General features: G+C 39.5%; 1 protein-coding gene across 3 annotated transcripts in view; it reads left to right on the forward strand.

The window, feature by feature from the left end:
* The window catches only part of TEC (tec protein tyrosine kinase), a 143,917-nt gene that overhangs the window by 33,544 nt on the left and 90,490 nt on the right, over nucleotides 1-19,883 (forward strand). For 2 of the 3 annotated variants that reach the window (XM_057547443.1, XM_007180765.2), the window contains exon 2: nucleotides 17,147-17,332. In XM_057547443.1, coding sequence (XP_057403426.1) covers nucleotides 17,195-17,332 — 138 coding nt within the window. In that variant the 5' untranslated portion in view covers nucleotides 17,147-17,194. Of the gene's footprint in view, nucleotides 1-6,097; nucleotides 6,136-17,146; nucleotides 17,333-19,883 lie in introns of those variants that run through there. The other variant, XM_057547444.1, reaches the window with a different exon arrangement.

The raw sequence follows: 19,883 nt of genomic DNA on the forward strand, positions 1-19,883 counted from the left end.
GAAGTGATTATACAGACCAGAATATTAACATCTACTTTTATTCATGTGTTGGTGTATCTCTAGCCATCTGTCAAAATTCTCTTTATATGTCATATCCGCATTGAAGTGGTCCACCATACTTCGAAGAGGGGTAATTGTTACCTCTTTAGTGATTACATGTTAGTGATTTTTAGGGGCTATTAGTGTTTCAGAACACTTTGTACATATCACTTTTATAGCCCTCAACAGATTGTATTGTAGCTCTTTGTTTTTAAGTCACTTTTCCCTATGCCACTCTAGAGCAGAGATCATACCTTGCTCATCTTTGTAACCACCTCAACGCCTCATGCATAGTTCCTCATACATCATGGCTATGCAATAAATGCCAGAATGAATGATTATGTATGAATGTCTGAAACTACTCTTCTGAACAGATTGGTTCGTGAACTGAACGTGGTGAAAAGATGGATGAGTGAAGAAATGAATGAGGAAACATTTAAGGGAAGGAAGAGAGTTGACAGGGATTAGAGATGAATGAAATGAGAATGAGGTGGTCAAGAATGATGTAGTATATTAATTATATGTCCCAGTTATCTACTGTTGTGTGACAAACTACCTTAAACTTACAGGCACACAACAACAACCATTTTATCACACTCATGGATTCTGTAGTCTAAGAATTGGACAGGGCACAGTGGGAATGTCTACTCCACAATATCTGTGCTCTTGGAAAACTTGCTACCTGGGAGCAACTTGGACAATTAAGGGCTGGAATCATCTGAGAGTTTTCTCAGTCATATATCTGTCTCCTGGGCTGGGATGATTTGAAGGCTGGGCTCAGCAGGAATTCTACACTAGAACACCTATATGTGGCTTCTGCATTTGGCAGGAGCTTCTCTCAGTATGGTGGCTAGGTTCCAAGAAGGACTGTTCCAAGAATGAGAAGTCCAAAAGAACAAGGCAGGAGCTACTTGGCCTTTTCTGGCTTAGCCTCAGAGATTACATAGTATCCCTTCTGCTGTACTATATTAGTTGAAGGAATCAAAATCCCACTCAGATTCAAGGGGAGGAGTGTCAGTGAATTTGCATCTGTTTTAAAAAAGAGCAGCATTACATATCATAGATGGTCCAGATAATGATGATGATGGGTAGAGCAAAGAACAGGGAAGTACATTGTCAGTTTACTTCATTAGGGATAGGGTATATGAAAAAGGCCCAGTTCCATTCTTTGGTGTGTAGCTGTCCAGTTTTCCCGACACCATTTATTGAAGAGACTGTCTTTTCCCCCATTGTATATTCTTGCCTCTTTTGTTGTAGCTTAACTGACTGTATGAGCATAGGTTTATCTGGGGGCTCTCTATTCTGTTCCACTGATTGCAGTGCCATACAGTTTTGATTACCATAAGTTTGTAGTATAGTTTGAAATCAGGGAGTGTTATGCCTCCAGCTTTGTTCTTCTCTCTTAAAATTGTTTTGGCTATTTGGGGTCATTTGTGGTTCCATACATATTTTAGGATTATTTGTTTTAGTTCTGTGAAAAATGCCATTGGTATTTTGATAGGGATTACATTGAACCTATAGATTGCTTTGGGTAGTATGGGCATCTAAATGGTATTGATTTTTCCAATCCATGAGCATGGTATATCTTTCCATTTATTTGTGTTGTCTTCAGTTTCTTTCCTCAATGTCTTATAGTTTTCAGAGTATAGGTCTTTCATCTCATTGGTTAAATTTATTCCAGTTGTAAATGGGATTGTTTGCTTCATTTCTCTTTCTGATGGTTTGTTATTAGTATATAGAAATGCAGCAGATTTATGTATATTACTTTTCTTATACCATATTCAAAAATAAACTCAAAATGGATTAAAGACTTGAATGTAAAACCTGAAACTGTAAAACTCCTAGAACATATAGGCAGTAATCTCTTTGACATCAGTCTTAGTAATATTTTTTTGGATATGTTGCTAGGGCAACAAAAGCAAAAATAAAGAAATAGGACTACATCAAACTAAGCCTTTGCACAGCAAAGGAAACAACCAACAAAACAAAAAGACAACCCACTGAATGGGAGAAGATATTTGCAAATGATATATTTGATAAGGGGTTAATATCCAAAGAACTCCTACAACTCGATATCAAAAAACAAACAAACAGCCTGATTAAAATATGGGCAGAGGATCTGAATAAACATTTTTCCAAAGAAGACATAAAACAGACACAGGAAAAGATGCTTGATATCACTAATCACCAGGGAAATGCAAATCAAATTGTATACAATGAGGTATCACCTCACACCTGTTAGATTGGCTATTACCAAAAAGACAAGAAACAACAAATGTTGTCAAGGATGTGGAGGAAAGGGAACCCTTGTGCCCTGTTGGTGGAAATGTAAATTGGTGCAGTATAGAACACTATATGGAGGTTCCTCAAAAAATTAAAAATAGGGCTTCCCTGGTGGCGCAGTGGTTGAGAGTCTGCCTGCTGATGCGGGGGACACGGGTTCGAGCCCTGGTCTGGGAAGATCCCACGTGCCGCGGAGCGGCTGGGCCCGTGAGCCACAACTGCTGAGCCTGCGCGTCTGGAGCCTGTGCCCCGCAACGGGAGGGGCCGCGATAGTGAAAGGCCCGCGCACCGCGATGAAGAGCGGTCCCCACACCGCGATGAAGAGTGGCCCCCACTTGCCGCAGCTAGAGAAAGCCCTCGCACGAACCGAAGACCCAACACAGCCAAAAATAAATAAATAAATAAATAAATAAAGTAGCTATAAAAAATTAAAAATAGAACTACCATATGATCCAGCAATTCCACTTATGGATATTTATCTGAAGAGAATGAAAACACTGGCTCAAAAAGATATATACCCCTCAGTGTTCATTGCGGTATTATTTACAATAGCCAAGATACGCAAGCAACTTAAGTGTTCATCGATAGATGAATGGATAAAGAAGGTGTGGTATATATGTGCAATGGAATACTACTTGGCCGTAAAAAAGAATGAAATCTTGCCATTTGCAGCAACAGGGATGGACCTGGAGGGTATTATGAAATAAGTCAGACAGAGAAAAATAAGTGAAATAAATCAGACAGGGAAAAACAAATGCTATATGATTTTACTTATATGTGGAATCTAAAAAACAAAACAAAGAGACAAACAAAAACAAAACAGAAATAGACTCATAGATACAGAGAACAAACTGGTGGTTGCCAGAGGGGAGGTGGGTGGGAGGATGGATAAAATAGGTGAAGGGGATTAAGAGGTACAGTCTTCCAGCTATAAAGCAAATAAGACATGGGGAAGTAACATGCAGCATAAGGAATATAGTTAGTAATACTGTAATAACTTTGCTGACAGATAGTAACTAGACTTATGTGGTAATCATTTCATAATGTATAAAAATATTGAATCACTGTGTTGTACACCTGAAACTAATATAATATTGTGTGCTAATTATAATCCCATAAAAAAAGGTCACTGGACATCTTCCACAGTAATTAGATCATGGCTTATATTCATACTTTTTAAAAGTAAATTTATTTATTTTATTTTATTTATTTTTGGCCACATTGGGTCCTCGTTGCTGCGCGTGGGCTTTCTCTAGTTGTGGTGAGTGGGGGCTACTCTTCGTTGTGGTGCGCAGGCTTCTCATTGTGGTGTTTTCTCTTGTTGCGGAGCATGGGCTCTGGGCATGCAGGCTTCAGTAGTTGTGGTGCACGGGCTCAGTAGCTGTGGCCTGCAGGCTTTAGAGCTCAGGCTCAGTAGTTGTGGTGCGTGGGTTTAGTTGCTCCGCGGCATGTGGGATCTTCCCGGACCAGGGCTCGAACCCGTGTCCCCTGTATTGGCAGGTGGATTCTTACCCACTGTGCCACCAGGGAAGCCCCCATGATACTTTTTGAATGTAGTTTACAATTTTTATTTGTTACAAGTGATGTATGAGAATGTTTAGTATTTTTATCAGTGTATTTTTATCCTTTTAGAGATCAGGTATGTAACAGCTGGCATTTCAGTTTTGAAAATTTTTCATTAACTGAGCCTCACAAGTCTTAGAAGTAGGGTAAATCTCTGGTCTAATTTGCCATCTTGTTTTAGTATGCTCTGTAGTTTCAGTTGTGATGCTTACCTTTGGTGAGCTTTCTAATGATTCTTTTATAAAAAGGCTGCAATTTGGATATACTCACTTTACCTGACTGCCCACTATTCTTTGGTACTTTGTTAACCTGTACAGAATTTTCTTTTTATTGTGCTTTAGGCTTGAAAAGCTAACTTCTGCTTTCATGAAATTTGAACAGGGGAAAGGAAAGGAAATAGAGGGAAGAAGAGGAGTTATAACAAGGACAAATGTTGCATAGACTGTGGTTTTACTTTTGGCCCCGGAAACCACATATTCGTGTTTGTTGGGGAAGAAATGGTATCACATTACCTTATCATGAGGTTCTGCTGACTCAGGGAATCATTGGGATCATTGGAAGAGCTTCCGTGATGAGCTGGGTAGCGTGGTAATAATATCCTGGAGGAAGGAGGGCCCACCCACCTTTTTCTACTTTTATTTGGCTGCCTTGGTTCTTTTTTTCCCCCTCTCTCCCTTCTCTTCCTCCTTTCATCTTTTTCTATTCTCTTTCTTACCAGTTCCAAACGGTTAGATGACAGGGACATGGAAAACCATGCTATTCCCTTAAACATATTTCAAAAGTTTTTATCATGGAAAATTTCAAGCCCAGACAAAAATAAAGTATAATGGACTCTTCCTGTGTGCCTCACTCAGCTTCAACAGTTATCAACTCATGAACAATTTTATTTTGTCTGTGCTCCCATATCCCCCTTACCAGGTTATAAAGCAAATCACAGACATTATTTTATCTGTAAATTTTTCAGTATGTATCTCTAAAAGATAAGAACTCTTAAAAGTACAATCACAATACCGTCATCGCACCAAAAAACTCCAGAACGACCTAACGCTATTTTGTTATCATCAAATAAATCTTACTACAAACTTAAGTATCACCAATATACAGTTAGTATTCAAGTTGCCACAGTTGTCTCACACATTCAACTGTCTCGTAAGACTTTTTTTTTTTTTTAAACAATTTAAATTTATTTATTTATTTATTTTTGGCTGTGTTGGGTTTTCGTTTTCTATGCGAGGGCTTCCTCTAGTTGCGGCAAGCGGGGGCCACTCCTCATCGCGGTGCGCTGGCCTCTCACTGTCGCGGCCTCTCTTGTTGCAGAGCACAGGCTCCAGACGCGCAGGCTCAGTAATTTGTGGCTCACGGGCCCAGTTACTCCCCGGCATGCGGGATCTTCCCAGACCAGGGCTCAAACCCATGTCCCCTGCAGTAGCAGGCAGACTCTCAACCACTGCGCCACCAGGGAAGCCCTCGTAAGACTTTTAAAGTCTATTGGTTCCTCCTCAACCTCACTGTTTTTGTTCTTGAAATTTTTGTTAAAGAAGCTTGCTCATTCTGTAAAAAAACTGAATGCTATAATGACTTGGGTTCTTCATTCCTATTTTGAAAACAATAGGAAAATAATATGTTGACATAGATGAATGTTTCATATTAAAAACAATTCAGGGCTTCCCTGGTGGCGCAGTGGTTGAGAATCTGCCTGCTAATGCAGGGGACACGGGTTCGAGCCCTGGTCTGGGAGGATCCCACATGCCGCGGAGCAACTGGGCCTGTCAGCCACAACTACTGAGCCTGCGCGTCTGGAGCCTGTGCTCCGCAACAAGGGAGGCCGCGATGGTGAGAGGCCCGCGCACCGCAATGGAGAGTGGCCACCGCTTGCCGCGGCTGGAGAAAGCCCTCGCACAGAAACGAAGACCCAACACAGCCATAAATAAATAAATAAATAAATAAATAAAAATTAAAAAAAAAAAAAAAAAAAAAAAAACAATTCAGATTAATGTAATAAAGGAACACATTTTGGTGTTATTTTATATATAATTTCCAAATTACTTTTATGTTTTTTTCTAATAAAAGTAGCTGAAAATCACTTTACCTACTTGAGAAACTTGTTATTCATGCCTTATTTTCACTGGTTGTTTCCTTCTGAATTAGCAAGAAGCGGAAAGAGAAATATTTGCTGTGTATCAGAAATTCCTTCACGGGAGGAGAATTAATGCCAGAATGTTGTCAAAGTGAATCCACTTACATTTCATAGTAAGTAGTAAAAAACAAAACCAAACCAAACCAAACCAAAAAACCCCAAAAAACAAAAGAACACAAACCCTTATGATTCAGACTTTATCATGAAAAATAAAGTGAAAATGTTTATTTTATCTCATATATGGCACCATTTAGATTATAATTGTTAACTCTTAGAACAAAGATGGAATCAAATATTAGTTGTTTTCCTGAGATTATTTTTCTGATGAAAATGCATGATAAAAAGTTGTGACTGCCTTTACGTTTAAATTAGTCAGCACAGATCTAAAGAGGGCCATTTTTTTCGAAAGCGTTAGAAAGCTTTATCAGTTTTTGCAAGAGTGTATCCATGAGGTAGAATAAAGATTAAGTCACTGTCACAAAGAAACCATCATACGTCATTTCTAAAATAAGATAGAAGTGTGTTAACCTCTCAAAGTAGGGTACCAAGTCTAGGCTGATAGGGCAGCTCTGCTCCATGAAGTCATTCAAGGACTAGGTTCCAAGAGACTAACACACCATGTAAAGCAATTATACTCCAATAAAGATGTTAAAAAAAAAAAAAAAAAGAACTAGGTTCCATCTTGTTCCTCCCTTGCTCTTGTCTACAGTGATGTCTTTTTTTTTTTTTTAATAATTATTCTAGCATTTTTTCTTATAGTCCTTTAGAGATTCCCCCTTTTTATCTTTTTTTTTTTTTAAGTTTTATTTATTGATTGATTGCTTGATTGCTATGTTGGGTCTTCGTTTCTGTGCTAGGGCTTTCTCTAGTTGCGGCAAGCGGGGGCCACTCTTCACCGCAGTGCACGGGCCTCTCACTGTCGTGGCCCCTCTTGTTGCGGAGCACAGGCTCCAGACGCGCAGGCTCAGTAGTTGTGGCTCACGGGTCTAGTTGCTCCGCGGCATGTGGGATCTTCCCAGACCAGGGCGTGAACCCGTGTCCCCTGCATTAGCAGGCAGACTCCCAACCACTGCGCCACCAGGGAAGCCCTACAGTGATGTCTTGAATGTATAAAGTTGAGTCTGCCATGTGTACTTTCCAGCTGGTGGGGAGGTGAAAAATGCCCTAAATCCGGGGAGAGTAGCTTGTCTTTAAGTTGAAGTTGGCCCACGCATCACTTCTGCACACATCCGCTTGGCTTGACCTTAGGTGGCCACATCTCACTGCCAAGAAGGCTGGGAAGTATCATCTCTAGCCCATACATCCCGGAAGAAGGGAAGAATGGATGAGGGCAGGGAGTTACGAGTGGGCAAGGGAGCAAAAAGCAGTCTGCTTCAGTGTACTTTAGTAATTTAAGTGTAAGTCATTCTTGACACTTGTTGTGTTATTTTATTTTATTTTTACTAGCTAACTAACTGCAAGATCCTCATTTGCCAGTGGCATTGAGTGTGATGGGAGCAATTCTCCAACATTACTCTCATTATTGACTTTTTGAAAACCCTCATCTTTTGAGTATTTGAAGTTGTTGACTGTTGCATTCCCTTATTCAGTGAGAGAAGCAAAACCTAGTACTAGATGTGGAAGGAATATTTGATTGGGACCTATGTGGTTAATTGATCAGTGAGTAATTTTTATGACAACTCTTGCTTCTCTCTAGAATCACTTAACTATGAATCACCTATAGAGTAAATATATTTGTTGATGCTTTGAGGTATTGTAAGCATATAGGATGGGGGTCCCGGAGGAAGAGAACCCAGCCATTTTAGGCCTAAGCCATTTTGTGATCTAAGCCCGGCCACAATGCTTGCCCTTGCAGAAGAATAGGTCTCAGTACTAGTTAATGATTTTAAGGGAGCAAAAGAAGGTAAAAACAAACAGCTGTTACCAGGCCAGGGAGATAACTTAACCATAATACATCAGTTTACTATTTCAACGGTAAGGATTAGCCTGAAGCACGTACTTGAGCTGTTTTGCAGAATGCACACCCTCTTGAGGGCTCAACCACCAGATCAACTGGAACCTAAGGAATGATGATTTCGACCTTTGCTGACCCTGCTGACTTCAGTCAACTAGTGCCTGGACTCTGTCAGCCTTTCCCCAATATATGCTGAATTCTCTTTGTTTCAGCCCCAACCTTGCTGTTTGGGGAGACACCGCTTTGGGAAATATCCCTGTTGTCCTCTTTACTTGCTGCCAGAAATAAATCCTTCCTTCTGCTCTTTGGTTTGGTTCTGTCTTTTGGCTCGATACCCACCAAGAGGCAAGTCCAGTTTTCGGTTAACAGTATTACACATGGTTTCTTTTCTCCATCCATTGTTCTTTTTCTCTCTCTTTCTTTTCTCTTCCTCTTTATCAGCCAGGAGACCCTCAACCACAGTCATAGCCAAGGACCACAGTGGGGACCTTCATTGTGAAACCCAAACTTGTCTTAAAGAGCACATGTTAAATCAATGCATGTACCTGTATTATATGGACAATAAGAAACAGCTATCCTTAGTGCAGCACTGCTCAGTCTATTTCCAGGTTCACTTGCCCCCCAGTACAACACTGTAATCACCCACCATTTGGCAGTGGGCTGGATGGGGGACTACATTACCAGGAAAGATGAGATAAGTCAGCTGGCCTCTGTAACTTTTGCCTTTTGACCTTTTGAGTCTTCTCTTATCTAGACCTAGGTTCAATAGGTCACCAGACAAGGCTACTCGAAACTTTGTAGCCTGCTACAATATCAGTTGGTTGAAAGAAGACACAGTCAAGACTTTAATACAGGTTATCCCTGGGTGCCTTTGTTTCATAGGCAAGGAAGACCTGAGGGCTAAAGTGTTACTTTCTTCTAGAGCTACAAAGCTGCCTGATCCTGGAATAGCTCCAATTCATGATAAGTAGAGAGCCTAGAATGTACCCTTTATTCTGATTGAAGTCAGCCTAGCATTTTTTTCTCCTTTGCTTGTGTTTCTGCTACTCAATTCCCCTTTTACAAAATAAAATTGGGGCTTAAGCTGAGAGTATACATTGCAGAAGAGAGCATGGTAAGATTTGTTCCTATATAGTAGCTACCCATTTTAAGTACTTTTGAATTGAAATATAATCTACAGATACTGTTGGCAGGCACACATTTGATTTCTTGGGTAAATGTCAGTCTGATGTTTATTCATGCTAGATTTCTTAAAATTGCAAACAGGCACTAACTTTGTTGTAAACCTTTGACAAGATGTGTAATAGGCAATGTGTTCTGATGTATAAATTCCAAAATTGAGGGCTTTAACTAAACTCTACTAATCTTAAGGCATTAACAAGTATTAGATTGAATTAGATAGTATTGCTGATTTTGTAGGTAAAATATTGCCGAACATTGGCAATTTCATATGGCTTAACCTAGTAAGGTGAGAATTTCAACAAACTTAAATCACTCTTTGCTCCTTCCTGTAAGGAGTTCATCCTTTTTCTACCCTGATAACTAGGCTGTTTGTTTCTTATTTACTATACTGCTTACCATCCTATCATTTGGTAACTCACAGTCACCTCTGTTCCCTTGATTAAAAATGTTATGAAAGGGTGAATAGAGTAGGCTGGGTAGCCTTAGTAGCCATTTAAAAAAAAAATATATATATATATATATATATAATATATATATTTTCAGGCAGAATTTTTTATGATGAAAAAGAGTTTTTAGATCTTTTGGCTAAAATTGCTAGACCATGAAACTGAGATCCATTAGTCTGGTACTCTGATTTGCAACACTGGGCAGAGAATGTAACCTCTTGGTGGTTTGGGTTTCTCATTGGTGAAACAGTGTTCATTACCTGAACAGTGTCCGTTACCTACTTCAGAATATTGATGTTCAAGATAAGCAACAAGAATTTGCTGGGTAGCACAGGGAACTATATTCAATCTCTTGTAATAACCTACAGTGGAAAATAATCTGAAAAAATATACCTGAATTACTTTGCTGTGTACCTGAAACTAACACAATATTGTAAATCAACTATACTTCAATAAAAAAAAAGAATGTTGGTGTTCAAAGACTGTGTTAAGTTTTTCAAACTTTTAACAATTAGCAGTCAGAGTAAAGAAAGTTCTTTTTTAAAAAAATATGTTTATTTATTTATTTATTTTTGGCTGTGTTGGGTCTTCGTTTCTGTGTGAGGGCTTTCTCTAGTTGTGGCAAGCGGGGGCCACTCTTCATCGCAGTGCGCGGGCCTCTCACTGTCACGGCCTCTCTTGTTGTGGAGCACAGGCTCCAGACGCGTAGGCTCAGTAGTTGTGGCTCACGGGCCTAGTTGCTCCGCAGCATGTGGGATCTTCCCAGACCAGGGCTCGAACCTGTGTCCCCTGCATTGGCAGGCAGATTCTCAACCACTGCGCCACCAGGGAAGCCCTTTTTTTAAAAAAATAAATTTAATTATTTATCTATTTTTGGCTGTGTTGGGTCTTCGTTGCTGTGTTTGGGCCTTCTCTAGTTGCGGTGAGCGGGGCTACTCTTCGTTGTGGTGCGCGGGCTTCTCATTGTGGTGGCTTCTCTTTGTTGTGGAGCACAGGCTCTAGGTGCACGGTCTTCGGTAGTTGTGGCACTCTAGAGCGCAGGCTCAGTAGTTGTGGCACACGGGCTTAGTTGCTCCACAGCATGTGGGATCTTCCCGGACCAGGGCTCGAACCCGTGTCCCCTGCATTGGCAGGCGGATTCTTAACCACTGCGCCACCAGGGAAGTCCCAAGAAAAGAGTGTTCTTGTGTTCACCTTCAAGGAGACACAGAGGAAAGGGGCTTAACTTGCAGCTCCGAGTTTTATTTTAAAAAGATATTTGTAACCCAGAGTTGGTTCCTTTGTGATTCTTATTTCTGAATGGGTCAGTTCTTTTCGGTGTGGAAAATGGCTGGGAGAGTGAGCTGGAGGACTCTGAAATTTTGTTTCATCTTCGTTTTCTACTTTAGAGCATCAAACCTATTATTTCTCCAGTTTAAAAAAAAATTAATTAATTATGTATGTATGTATTTTTATTGAAGTATTGTTGATTTACAATGTTTTTATAAATCTGCTGTCTCCAGTTTTTTAAAAAAATTAGAGAGACTGTCTCCAGTTTTTTAAAAGAGACTGTCTCCAGAGAGACTGTCTCCAGTTTTTTAAAAAAATTAATTAATTATGTGTGTATGTCTGTATTTTTATTGAAGTATTGTTGATTTACAATGTTGTGTTAGTTTCAGATGTAGAGCAAAATGATTCAGTTATACATGCTTATATATATGTATTTTTTCAGATTCTTTTCCCTTATAGGTTATTACAAAATACTGAGTCTAGTTCCCTGTGCTGTACAGTACGTCCTTGTTAGTTATCTATTTTATTTATAGTAGTGTGTATATGTTAATCCCAAACTCCTAATTTATCCCCACCACCTTTCCCCTTTGGTAACCATAAGTTTGTTTTCTATGTCTATGGGTCTATTACTGTTTGAATATAAATTCATTTGCTCTCTTCAGTTTTTGGTATTGAGAGGTTGGTGTCCCTCTTAATGATGCCTTGGAAGTCATAGAGTATCTGTTGAAATCTGGAGATTAAGTCGAATTGCTTTTAGCAATCTGCCTAAATAGGAGGCTGAAAATGGTACATCATTATGCTGTTTCCTTCAGTTCCCCCTTCCCTTCCACTGGAGAGGCTGTATGTGTAGTGGGTAATAGTGCAGGCTCTGTGGTCAGAATGTGCCTCTATATTAAAATCTGGCTCTTATTCTTACCCTGTGTCTAGGTAGTAGTACCTACTTTAGAAGTTTTGTTGAATTAAATGCTTTGCTACATCTAAAGTGCTTATTGCTTAGAACAGTGCCAACACATAGCAAAATAGTAAAAGCTTGGTAATGATAATTTTTATTATTTTTCTGTATAAATAGTAACTCCATAGGGATACTTCCTGATTCTCCTATGGTTGCTTATCCCTCTGGTTTTCATTGATCTTATCAAAAGGTCATTGGATTGATCTTTCAGGACAATGATGTCTACTATAAGGGAAATCTACTCAGCCTCCTCCCCTATTTTGGTCTACTTTTCACAGTATTTGGCAAATATGTGTTTCATAGTTTGTAGCTTGGGGTTCATGGCCATCTTTTTGTTCACTGGACTGTGGAGTTATCTTCCTCTCTGATTTTAATGTTTTATTGCTTGCATAGAGTTTTAGGGAAGGAGAACAGAGAACATACACCTTTCCACTGCCATCTTCCAATAATTTTCTGATGGCCAGAGGCAACCACTTTTATTTTTAAAAAAAACATGTTAGTATTGTCAATCTCTAAGTAACATATTTCTTGCTTTTTCAATTTTAGGTATGATGTACTGACTTCCTACTAGTACTATGGAGGATATAGTTCTCTTTCACAACATACTTCTGGATCCACACACAAGCACATTGCCTGTGCTCACTTATCCTAGTAGTAAGATTATTATTTATTATTTACCTTATTATGATGTTCCAGATGTTATTTATAGCTGAACTCTGTAGCATACTGTGATTATTTTTCCTTTACTGCACAATTTTTTGTTTTCCCTGCAATTGATTTATTATTTTTAGGTTTGCTAAGTTTTAACTAATTTATTATAAATCTTCTCCCAACACCTTCAGGTTCATCTCCTGGAAAAATTCCTTCCAAGAACCTTCGACCTTGGTCAATTTGGCCTGATTGTTCTCGGTCTGTTGCTCAATGTCATCTTAGGATTTCCCCTCACCATCATCTGGGAATCTCCTTACCTCTTTTGTTTTGAAACCCTTGTTTCCTGGATTCCATGTTTTTTGTGGTTTACTTCTTTATTTAGATAGAGTGTGTCCTCAAGTAGCTATTTGAGAAGGGTGGATAGGAGATAAAAATTTTAAAGCCTCGCATATTTGAAAAATGTCTTTATTCTCTTGTCGTTGCATTGATGGTTTGGCTGAGTATAAAGTTTTAGGTTAGAAATCAATTTCCTTTGAAATTTTTCTCCGTTATCTTCTAGCTTCTAATAGTGCCCTTGATAATTGCCGTTATGAATTTTGATCCTTTCTATAAAACCTATTTTTAAGCTTGCTGAATCTTCTTATCCCCATGATTTTGGAATTTTATGAGAATTGCCTTGATTTGGTTCTATATCAATCTGGAAATAACCTTCAGTTTGGGGAAATTTTCCTAAATTTCTTCTTTGATTGGTTTCTCATTGTTTTCTCCTTCTGGAATTCCTATTTTTCAGATGCTAAATTTTCTGGATGGGTCCAGAAAATTTTATTTTCTCTCCAAGTTTTAATATTATTGACTTTTTTATTTTTTGGGAGATTTCCTCAACTTCATATTCTAACTCTTCTGTTGAGCTTTTCATTTCTATCTTATTTTTTTCTCTTTTTTGGCTCTCTGTTCTTTATTTTGACTGTATCCTGACCTTATTTCATGCCTGCAGTATCTTGTCTTAACTCTGATTTTATTGTTTTTGTTTGTTTGTTTGTTTTGTTTGTTTTTTTAAGCATTGTCTTTTCTCTGAACAGTCTTTGTTTCCTCCAAGTTGCTCTTTTTGTTTGTTGTTTCCCATGTTTGAATTCATATTAGAGTCATTCCTTAGTTGTCTGGTGATCCTTGACTTTCTCTCATACATGAGTGGGGCTCTAAAAAGTCAACTGGAAGCTTCGTGGGTGAAACTTCCTGACTACAGGCTTTCCTGAGCCATTTCTGTTGGGGAGCTCTCCTGTGTCTGCATCTTGAGGTCTTTTCTCACAGTACAGACCTTATCTGACATTGTGGAGTCAGGTGGGAGAAGAGAGCTGAGTGCTCTGAGAGCTGCAGAGACCCCTTTGCAATATGGTACTCCTAGCTTCAACTGTTTATAGCTTCTCCCAGTGTAGAGACCCTCTGTTTTATAGACTTTAGAAAATAACCTCCAGTTTTCGTCCAGGTTTGGGGAGGTTTAGTCACCTAGCTATATGGCATGGGAGAGGGGATTTGGGGAGTCTCTTAAACAGACCCATAAACAATTCTTTTGCTTTAAGTCCTTTACCACCACTTTTAGAGATACCAGGTTCTGCTGATTCCTGAGCTACTTGGAGGTTTTGCAGCATAAATTGGTTATTTCCAGGCTTCTTCCCAGCTGAACCGACCACATGTTTGTTTTCAATAAACATGTTTTGACAAAACAATATTTTGTGTCCAGAATTTTGTTGTTATCTGCTGTCCTATTTCCTATTTCCTTGAGAGTTGATTCCTTAGTGATGACAACAACATCAGCAGCAACAAAGAACTGATTTAATGGGATTTCAGGAGGGAGCCTAGGCTAATGTGTATGTTCAACCCTCCATCTTTAACTGGAAATCTGCAAGATAATTTTCCTTCATTTATATGAACTTTAATAGTGTTCTTTGGTGAGGATTTCCCATTGACCTACGGATTATTAAAACAGCAATGAACTTTTAACTGTATGGTATGGAATGCTGGCGAGGGCTTCTCAATTAGAACCAGGAGACTTCTTTTCTAGTCTTGGTTTGTGTGGCCTTGAGCAAGTCACTAAATTTTCTAAATCTCAACTTCTTAATTTGTAAGATGAGTGAGATAGATTAGGTGATGGCTGAGATTCATATGATTCTGTATATGACTATTCACCTCTCATACAAATCAGATTAAATTTTTTTTTCAACACATTCAACATGAAATAGTTCTCCCCTGTCTCTGTGTTGAGGCCTTTTGCTTCTAGCACTGAAGATGAGCCATGCCCAACTTATCCTCCTGGGCTTTCCAAAAGTCTGCCTTCCATTTGGTAACTATGGTATTGCCCACTGGTATGGCCATTTGCATATGGCCTGTTTTCCAGGGCATATCTTGCTTTTTCCTTACACTCCATTTTTGTAAGTTGTCATCTTTACTCTGCATTGAAGATACGTTGCACAGAGGTGAAAAGATGATTTCTAAATAAGTGTATTTATACATCAACAGTATCTCAGGAACAAAAAGATAGAGTACCAAAAATTTTAGTTTAAAATAAGGAGGACCAATTTAGAATCAAAGAAACAAGAACTTTTTTTCTCTGACTTCTCAGCTTAGGATAATGGGTCAATTGGGTCTGTTATCCAGCTGCTAATCTGTTATCCATAAACACCAAGAGTGGTATAAAGAGTTAGTGTAAGAGCCCAATTTCTCTTCATTTAAGATAGTGGCTCTCAAATCTACCTGCACATTAAGTCATGATGTGCTGGACCCCACCCCAGACCAATTCAAAATATCTGGGTATGGATTCTGGACATCTGCATTCGGAAAAAACCTTTCTATGTGATTCTAACGTGCACTTAAGGTTGAGAACTATTCCTCTAGGAGCATAAAATCTAGGTGAGAGTTAGAATATGTACATCTATTGCTCTAGAACAGGGAAGGCAATGATGAGCTCTATGATGGGTGATACAGAGATCATGGGTACAGGAATTGGATGGTTTTTAATTAATTGGAACCATCAGGAAAGGCTTCATTAGGGAGGTGAGTTTTGAGCTAGTAGAGCTTTCAAAGTTGGAGAGAGGGAATTTTCTAGGCAAGGGGGAGTGAATGCTGACTATTTTTACTGGGATGTGGAGTGTTTGGGGAGCAGTAGAAGTAAAGATTGGGTGTTAGGTTGCAACCAGATTGTGGACAATGTCCAGTGTTTTGGCTAAGGAGTTTTGACTTTATCCTGCAGGTGATGGGGAGGACTTTGGGGAGGCATTGAGGATTTCTGATGAATGAAATGGTGTGACGAAAGTGGTATCTTTGAAGGTTGATCCAATGGGAATAAGGGGCATGTAGTTTGAATAAAATGTGGCAGGAGCCGGGGGTGAATGGAAGACCAGTTGGAAAGCTACTGTCACGGCCCAGATCGTAATTCTTTGAGGTAGGAAAAGAGCATTGGAATTAAAAAATAACAATAATAAACATTTGTGTAGTGTTTTCTTAATAAGTTCTCTCCCACATCTCAGTAACCTTGTGGTATTTACCTCCATATTTTATGAATGAAGGAAACTGATGATATTCAGAGGTTAAGCTGTTGTAAAGTAACTTTCCAGAAAATGGAGGGCCTGATTGGATGATGAGAGTTCAGTAATAGGGAGTTGCAAGGGTGTTTCCGAGGTGTCGGGTTGGGCGTGAAGATGGTAGACTTCCTCACTGGCAGTATCAAGTTCCCGGCTGTGCTCTTCACATGACTCCTGTTGCCTCTATGGTTTGATACACGATGACTTCTTGTCAGGGTGTGGTGGAGGGCAGGGAAGAAAGGGCTGTTGTCCATTCAACTTGTCTCAGGTAAGAATGTTCAGGCCTTTTCTGAGTGTCTTTGGTTTTCAGAGAGTTAAATTTTGTTGGATTTTAGAAGGCTTATTAGTCTAGGCATGGGTAGTCTAGACGTGGGGCTCCAAATATAGGGCTGAGGACCTTATACAGGTGAGCTCTGCCCTGAGGGGCAGCTGTGTAGGGTAGGTTAGCTGAGTAGGATTAGCTGTAACTGGGTGGGTTTCCTTTCTCTTGTGGTTGAGACAGGAGCCATAGGGAAGAGAAATGTGGAGCATGGTAGTGTAGGTATCAGAGAACATCCTCGTGGCTCTGGTGATGAGGATGCTTGATCAAGATTACATCCTTATTAGAGCTGGAGATTGAATGCTATCCACCGCTGTGGTAATACATTTTGTTCACAGTCTACCGTGCCTGTGTGCTTGTCTGTTTTGTGTACCAAGATCCTGAGGCAATTTAAATATCAGCCTAAACCAGCCATGCAGGTGATGAAATGTACTTTTCCTGCTGAGATATTTGTTTCCTTGCAATCAAATAGCAGAAGAGTGTGCCAGCAAGCTAAGGGATGGCAGGGAGGGACAAAGGAGTGAATCATCATCATGGCAAACCTTGATTAGATTTTCTTATGAAATCCAGGGACATGGAGGAACAGGATGGGGCTGGGGAGGAAGAGGAGGTTGAGCTTTCATGCCCTGGGCATTTTTAGTCCAGGTGCATGGAGTAACATTCCTCGGCACTAGCTGTGGTCAGAGTAAAATCTGTTTTGGTAAATTTGGAATGACAGCATTCTTGGATAATTCACATGTTGCATTTTATTTCAACTATTTATTTTCTTACTTTAGAACCCTGGGATCTTCAATGGCAGGAGAAACAGTGATCAGAAGACCGAGATGAATTTTAACACTATTCTGGAAGAGATTCTTATTAAAAGGTCACAGCAGAAAAAGAAGACATCGCCCTTAAATTACAAAGAGAGACTTTTTGTGCTAACAAAGTCCATGTTAACCTACTATGAGGGTCGGGCAGAGGTAGGAGACAATCAAAGTTTACTTTGTTGCTTTCCATGTTGATACTATTTTATAATACTGACATTCGGCATACCCTCCAAATCTTATGGAGTAAGCTTTAGGTTAATGAAGTTAAGGTAATGATTTGTTATCATTTGGATTTGAATGATAAAGTTAAGGATATGGATAGACAGTTTTCACACGTCTGATAATTATGGGTTTAGTATACATGGGTATACATTTTATATGAATTATAAATTACTTACTGAATTAATGTGTTAGAGAAAACAAATTCCTACATCAGTTTTAGATCCTTGTGGAATTCATTAAGTATGTTGTGTACATGGCTCTTTTCCATAAACTATCATATTATGTATAAAAGTCTTCTTTAGCACATATAAACTGTCTATGTCCATCACTTTATATGAATATTTCTTCATTATTAAGTGAAAGTTACTTAAAACTGCTTAGTGATTTGGTGAAGTTGACTGACAGCAGAACTGTTCAACTTTTTTTTGTGTTAAGCAGCTAGTGCAAAGTTCCTTTGATGGGTGCAGAGGGCAGTGGCTCACTAAGAACCTGGTCAAGGAGCAGGTGGCAGAGGGGGGCCATGTTGTCAGCCAGCTCCTGGCTTTTCAGTTGTTTTAGCCTCTGATTCTACCACTAGATGAGGTGCATGCATATATAGTGGCCTCTGACCTATCATCTATCTATCTATCTATCTATCTATCTATCTATCTATCTATTTATTTATGGCTGTGTTGGGTCTTCGTTTCTGGGCGAGGGCTTTCTCCAGTTGCGGAGAGCGGAGGCCACTCTTCATCGCGGGGCGCGGGCCTCTCACTGTCGCGGCCTCTCTTGTTGCGGAGCACAGGCTCCAGACACGCAGGCTCAGTAGTTGTGGCTCACGGGCCCAGTTGCTCCGTGGCATGTGGGATCTTCCCAGACCAGGGCTCGAACCGTGTCCCCTGCATTAGCAGGCAGATTCTCAACCACTGTGCCACCAGGGAAGCCCTGACCCATCTTTTTTCTCCTGCCATCTTGGGAGTGCCTCATCTAGTACTGCAGGCCCAGCCACGTTCCTCCCTTTTAGAAATTTTCTTGGGTTCTAGGGAATGGCTGGGAGACTGTGTTGCCCTTTCTGACCACATGCCATGGTCTAGTTGGTTACAGTAGATTGTTGGTGATCTTGATGTTTGATTTTATTTTATTTAATTCTGCTATTTTCCTAGAGCACCTTCCTCAGAAATAGATTTACTCATTTTTATTTTGTTTTTGTTGTGTTTTACTTCCACGAATTTCTCCCACTGATTTCTCTGTATTTTGGTTCCCCCAATACAGACAGAATGGCATTGCTTCTCGCTGGTGGTCCTCAACTCTGTTAATTTCTGCTGTGGCTTGTCGTTGTGACCTTGTCATTGTGGAATTCTGCAGGTTCACTTAATTTAGGACTATAGTCCTTTATCCACCTTCCTAAATCCCCAAAACGCTGAACGCCCAAACTTCAAAAACTCTTTCAGTTGCAAAACCTGACCTTAGATGAAGCTATTTTTAGTCCTTATCTTAGTGTGATTTTGTGTGTGTGTGTGTGTGTGCAGAATTAGTAATGTGTTTAATTATGTGGGGCTGTCCAGTTCTTGCTGGGAGTGTATATGGTATATGTGCTATATTACATTTATTAAATCTGAAAAATTCAGGATTCCAAAAGGGTTTCAGATAAGACTAGAAATATGAATTATTTTAAAATCTAAAATAAATTTTAAGGGGAAACATTAATAATTTTTTGCTGTATAATAATGATTTGTCATAATTTGAATAATATCATAAGAAAAGAATAGGCATGTAACAGTAAACGTTGGAAAGTGTGGTCCTTTACTAACCAAAAAAAACCCTCAGAAACCTACATTACCTGCTTAGAAACATGGACCGATACAGTTGAAATACATTGCAATTGTTAAGTCACTCTGAAGATGATAAATGATAACACAAAGATGATACAAAGTTAAAAGTGCCCTAATTGCTTTAGCTTAAGCAGAATAAAGAGAACAGTGGAAACCCTCTTATTTGAGAACCTGACCCACTCACTGTCTTTCCTGGCAGCAGCCTCCGCCACCATAAGAACCAGAAAGGACAGAATGAAGAGGTTGTCACAACATGTAACAGCCCAGCCTCTGACACTTAGCATTGATTTACTGTATAGCACAGGGAATTATACCCGATATCTTGTAATAACTTATAATGGAATATAATCTGCAAGAAACCTGAATCACTGTGCTGTACACCTGAAACTTATACAATATTGTAAATCAACTATACTTCAATTGAAAAAAAAAGAAAAAAAAAAGAATCCATCTCCTTTCTGGCTACTGCTGACTGGCCCAGGGAGCCTAGTTCTGTTATCTAGTCCTGCCTGAACCCCCCTCCTCCCATGAGCTGGGCATTTTGATCACTCCTGGATTCTTTTCTCGGGGACTGATGTTCATTGGCAAACTTATGACCTTCAGTTGGAAATACGGTTGCAGATTTGTTTGCCTCCCACAGTTAAAAAGAAATAGTTACCTATATTAAAAAG

Source organism: Balaenoptera acutorostrata, chromosome 5 (assembly GCF_949987535.1).
Source record: "Balaenoptera acutorostrata chromosome 5, mBalAcu1.1, whole genome shotgun sequence".
NCBI classification, from domain to species: Eukaryota; Metazoa; Chordata; class Mammalia; order Artiodactyla; family Balaenopteridae; genus Balaenoptera; species Balaenoptera acutorostrata.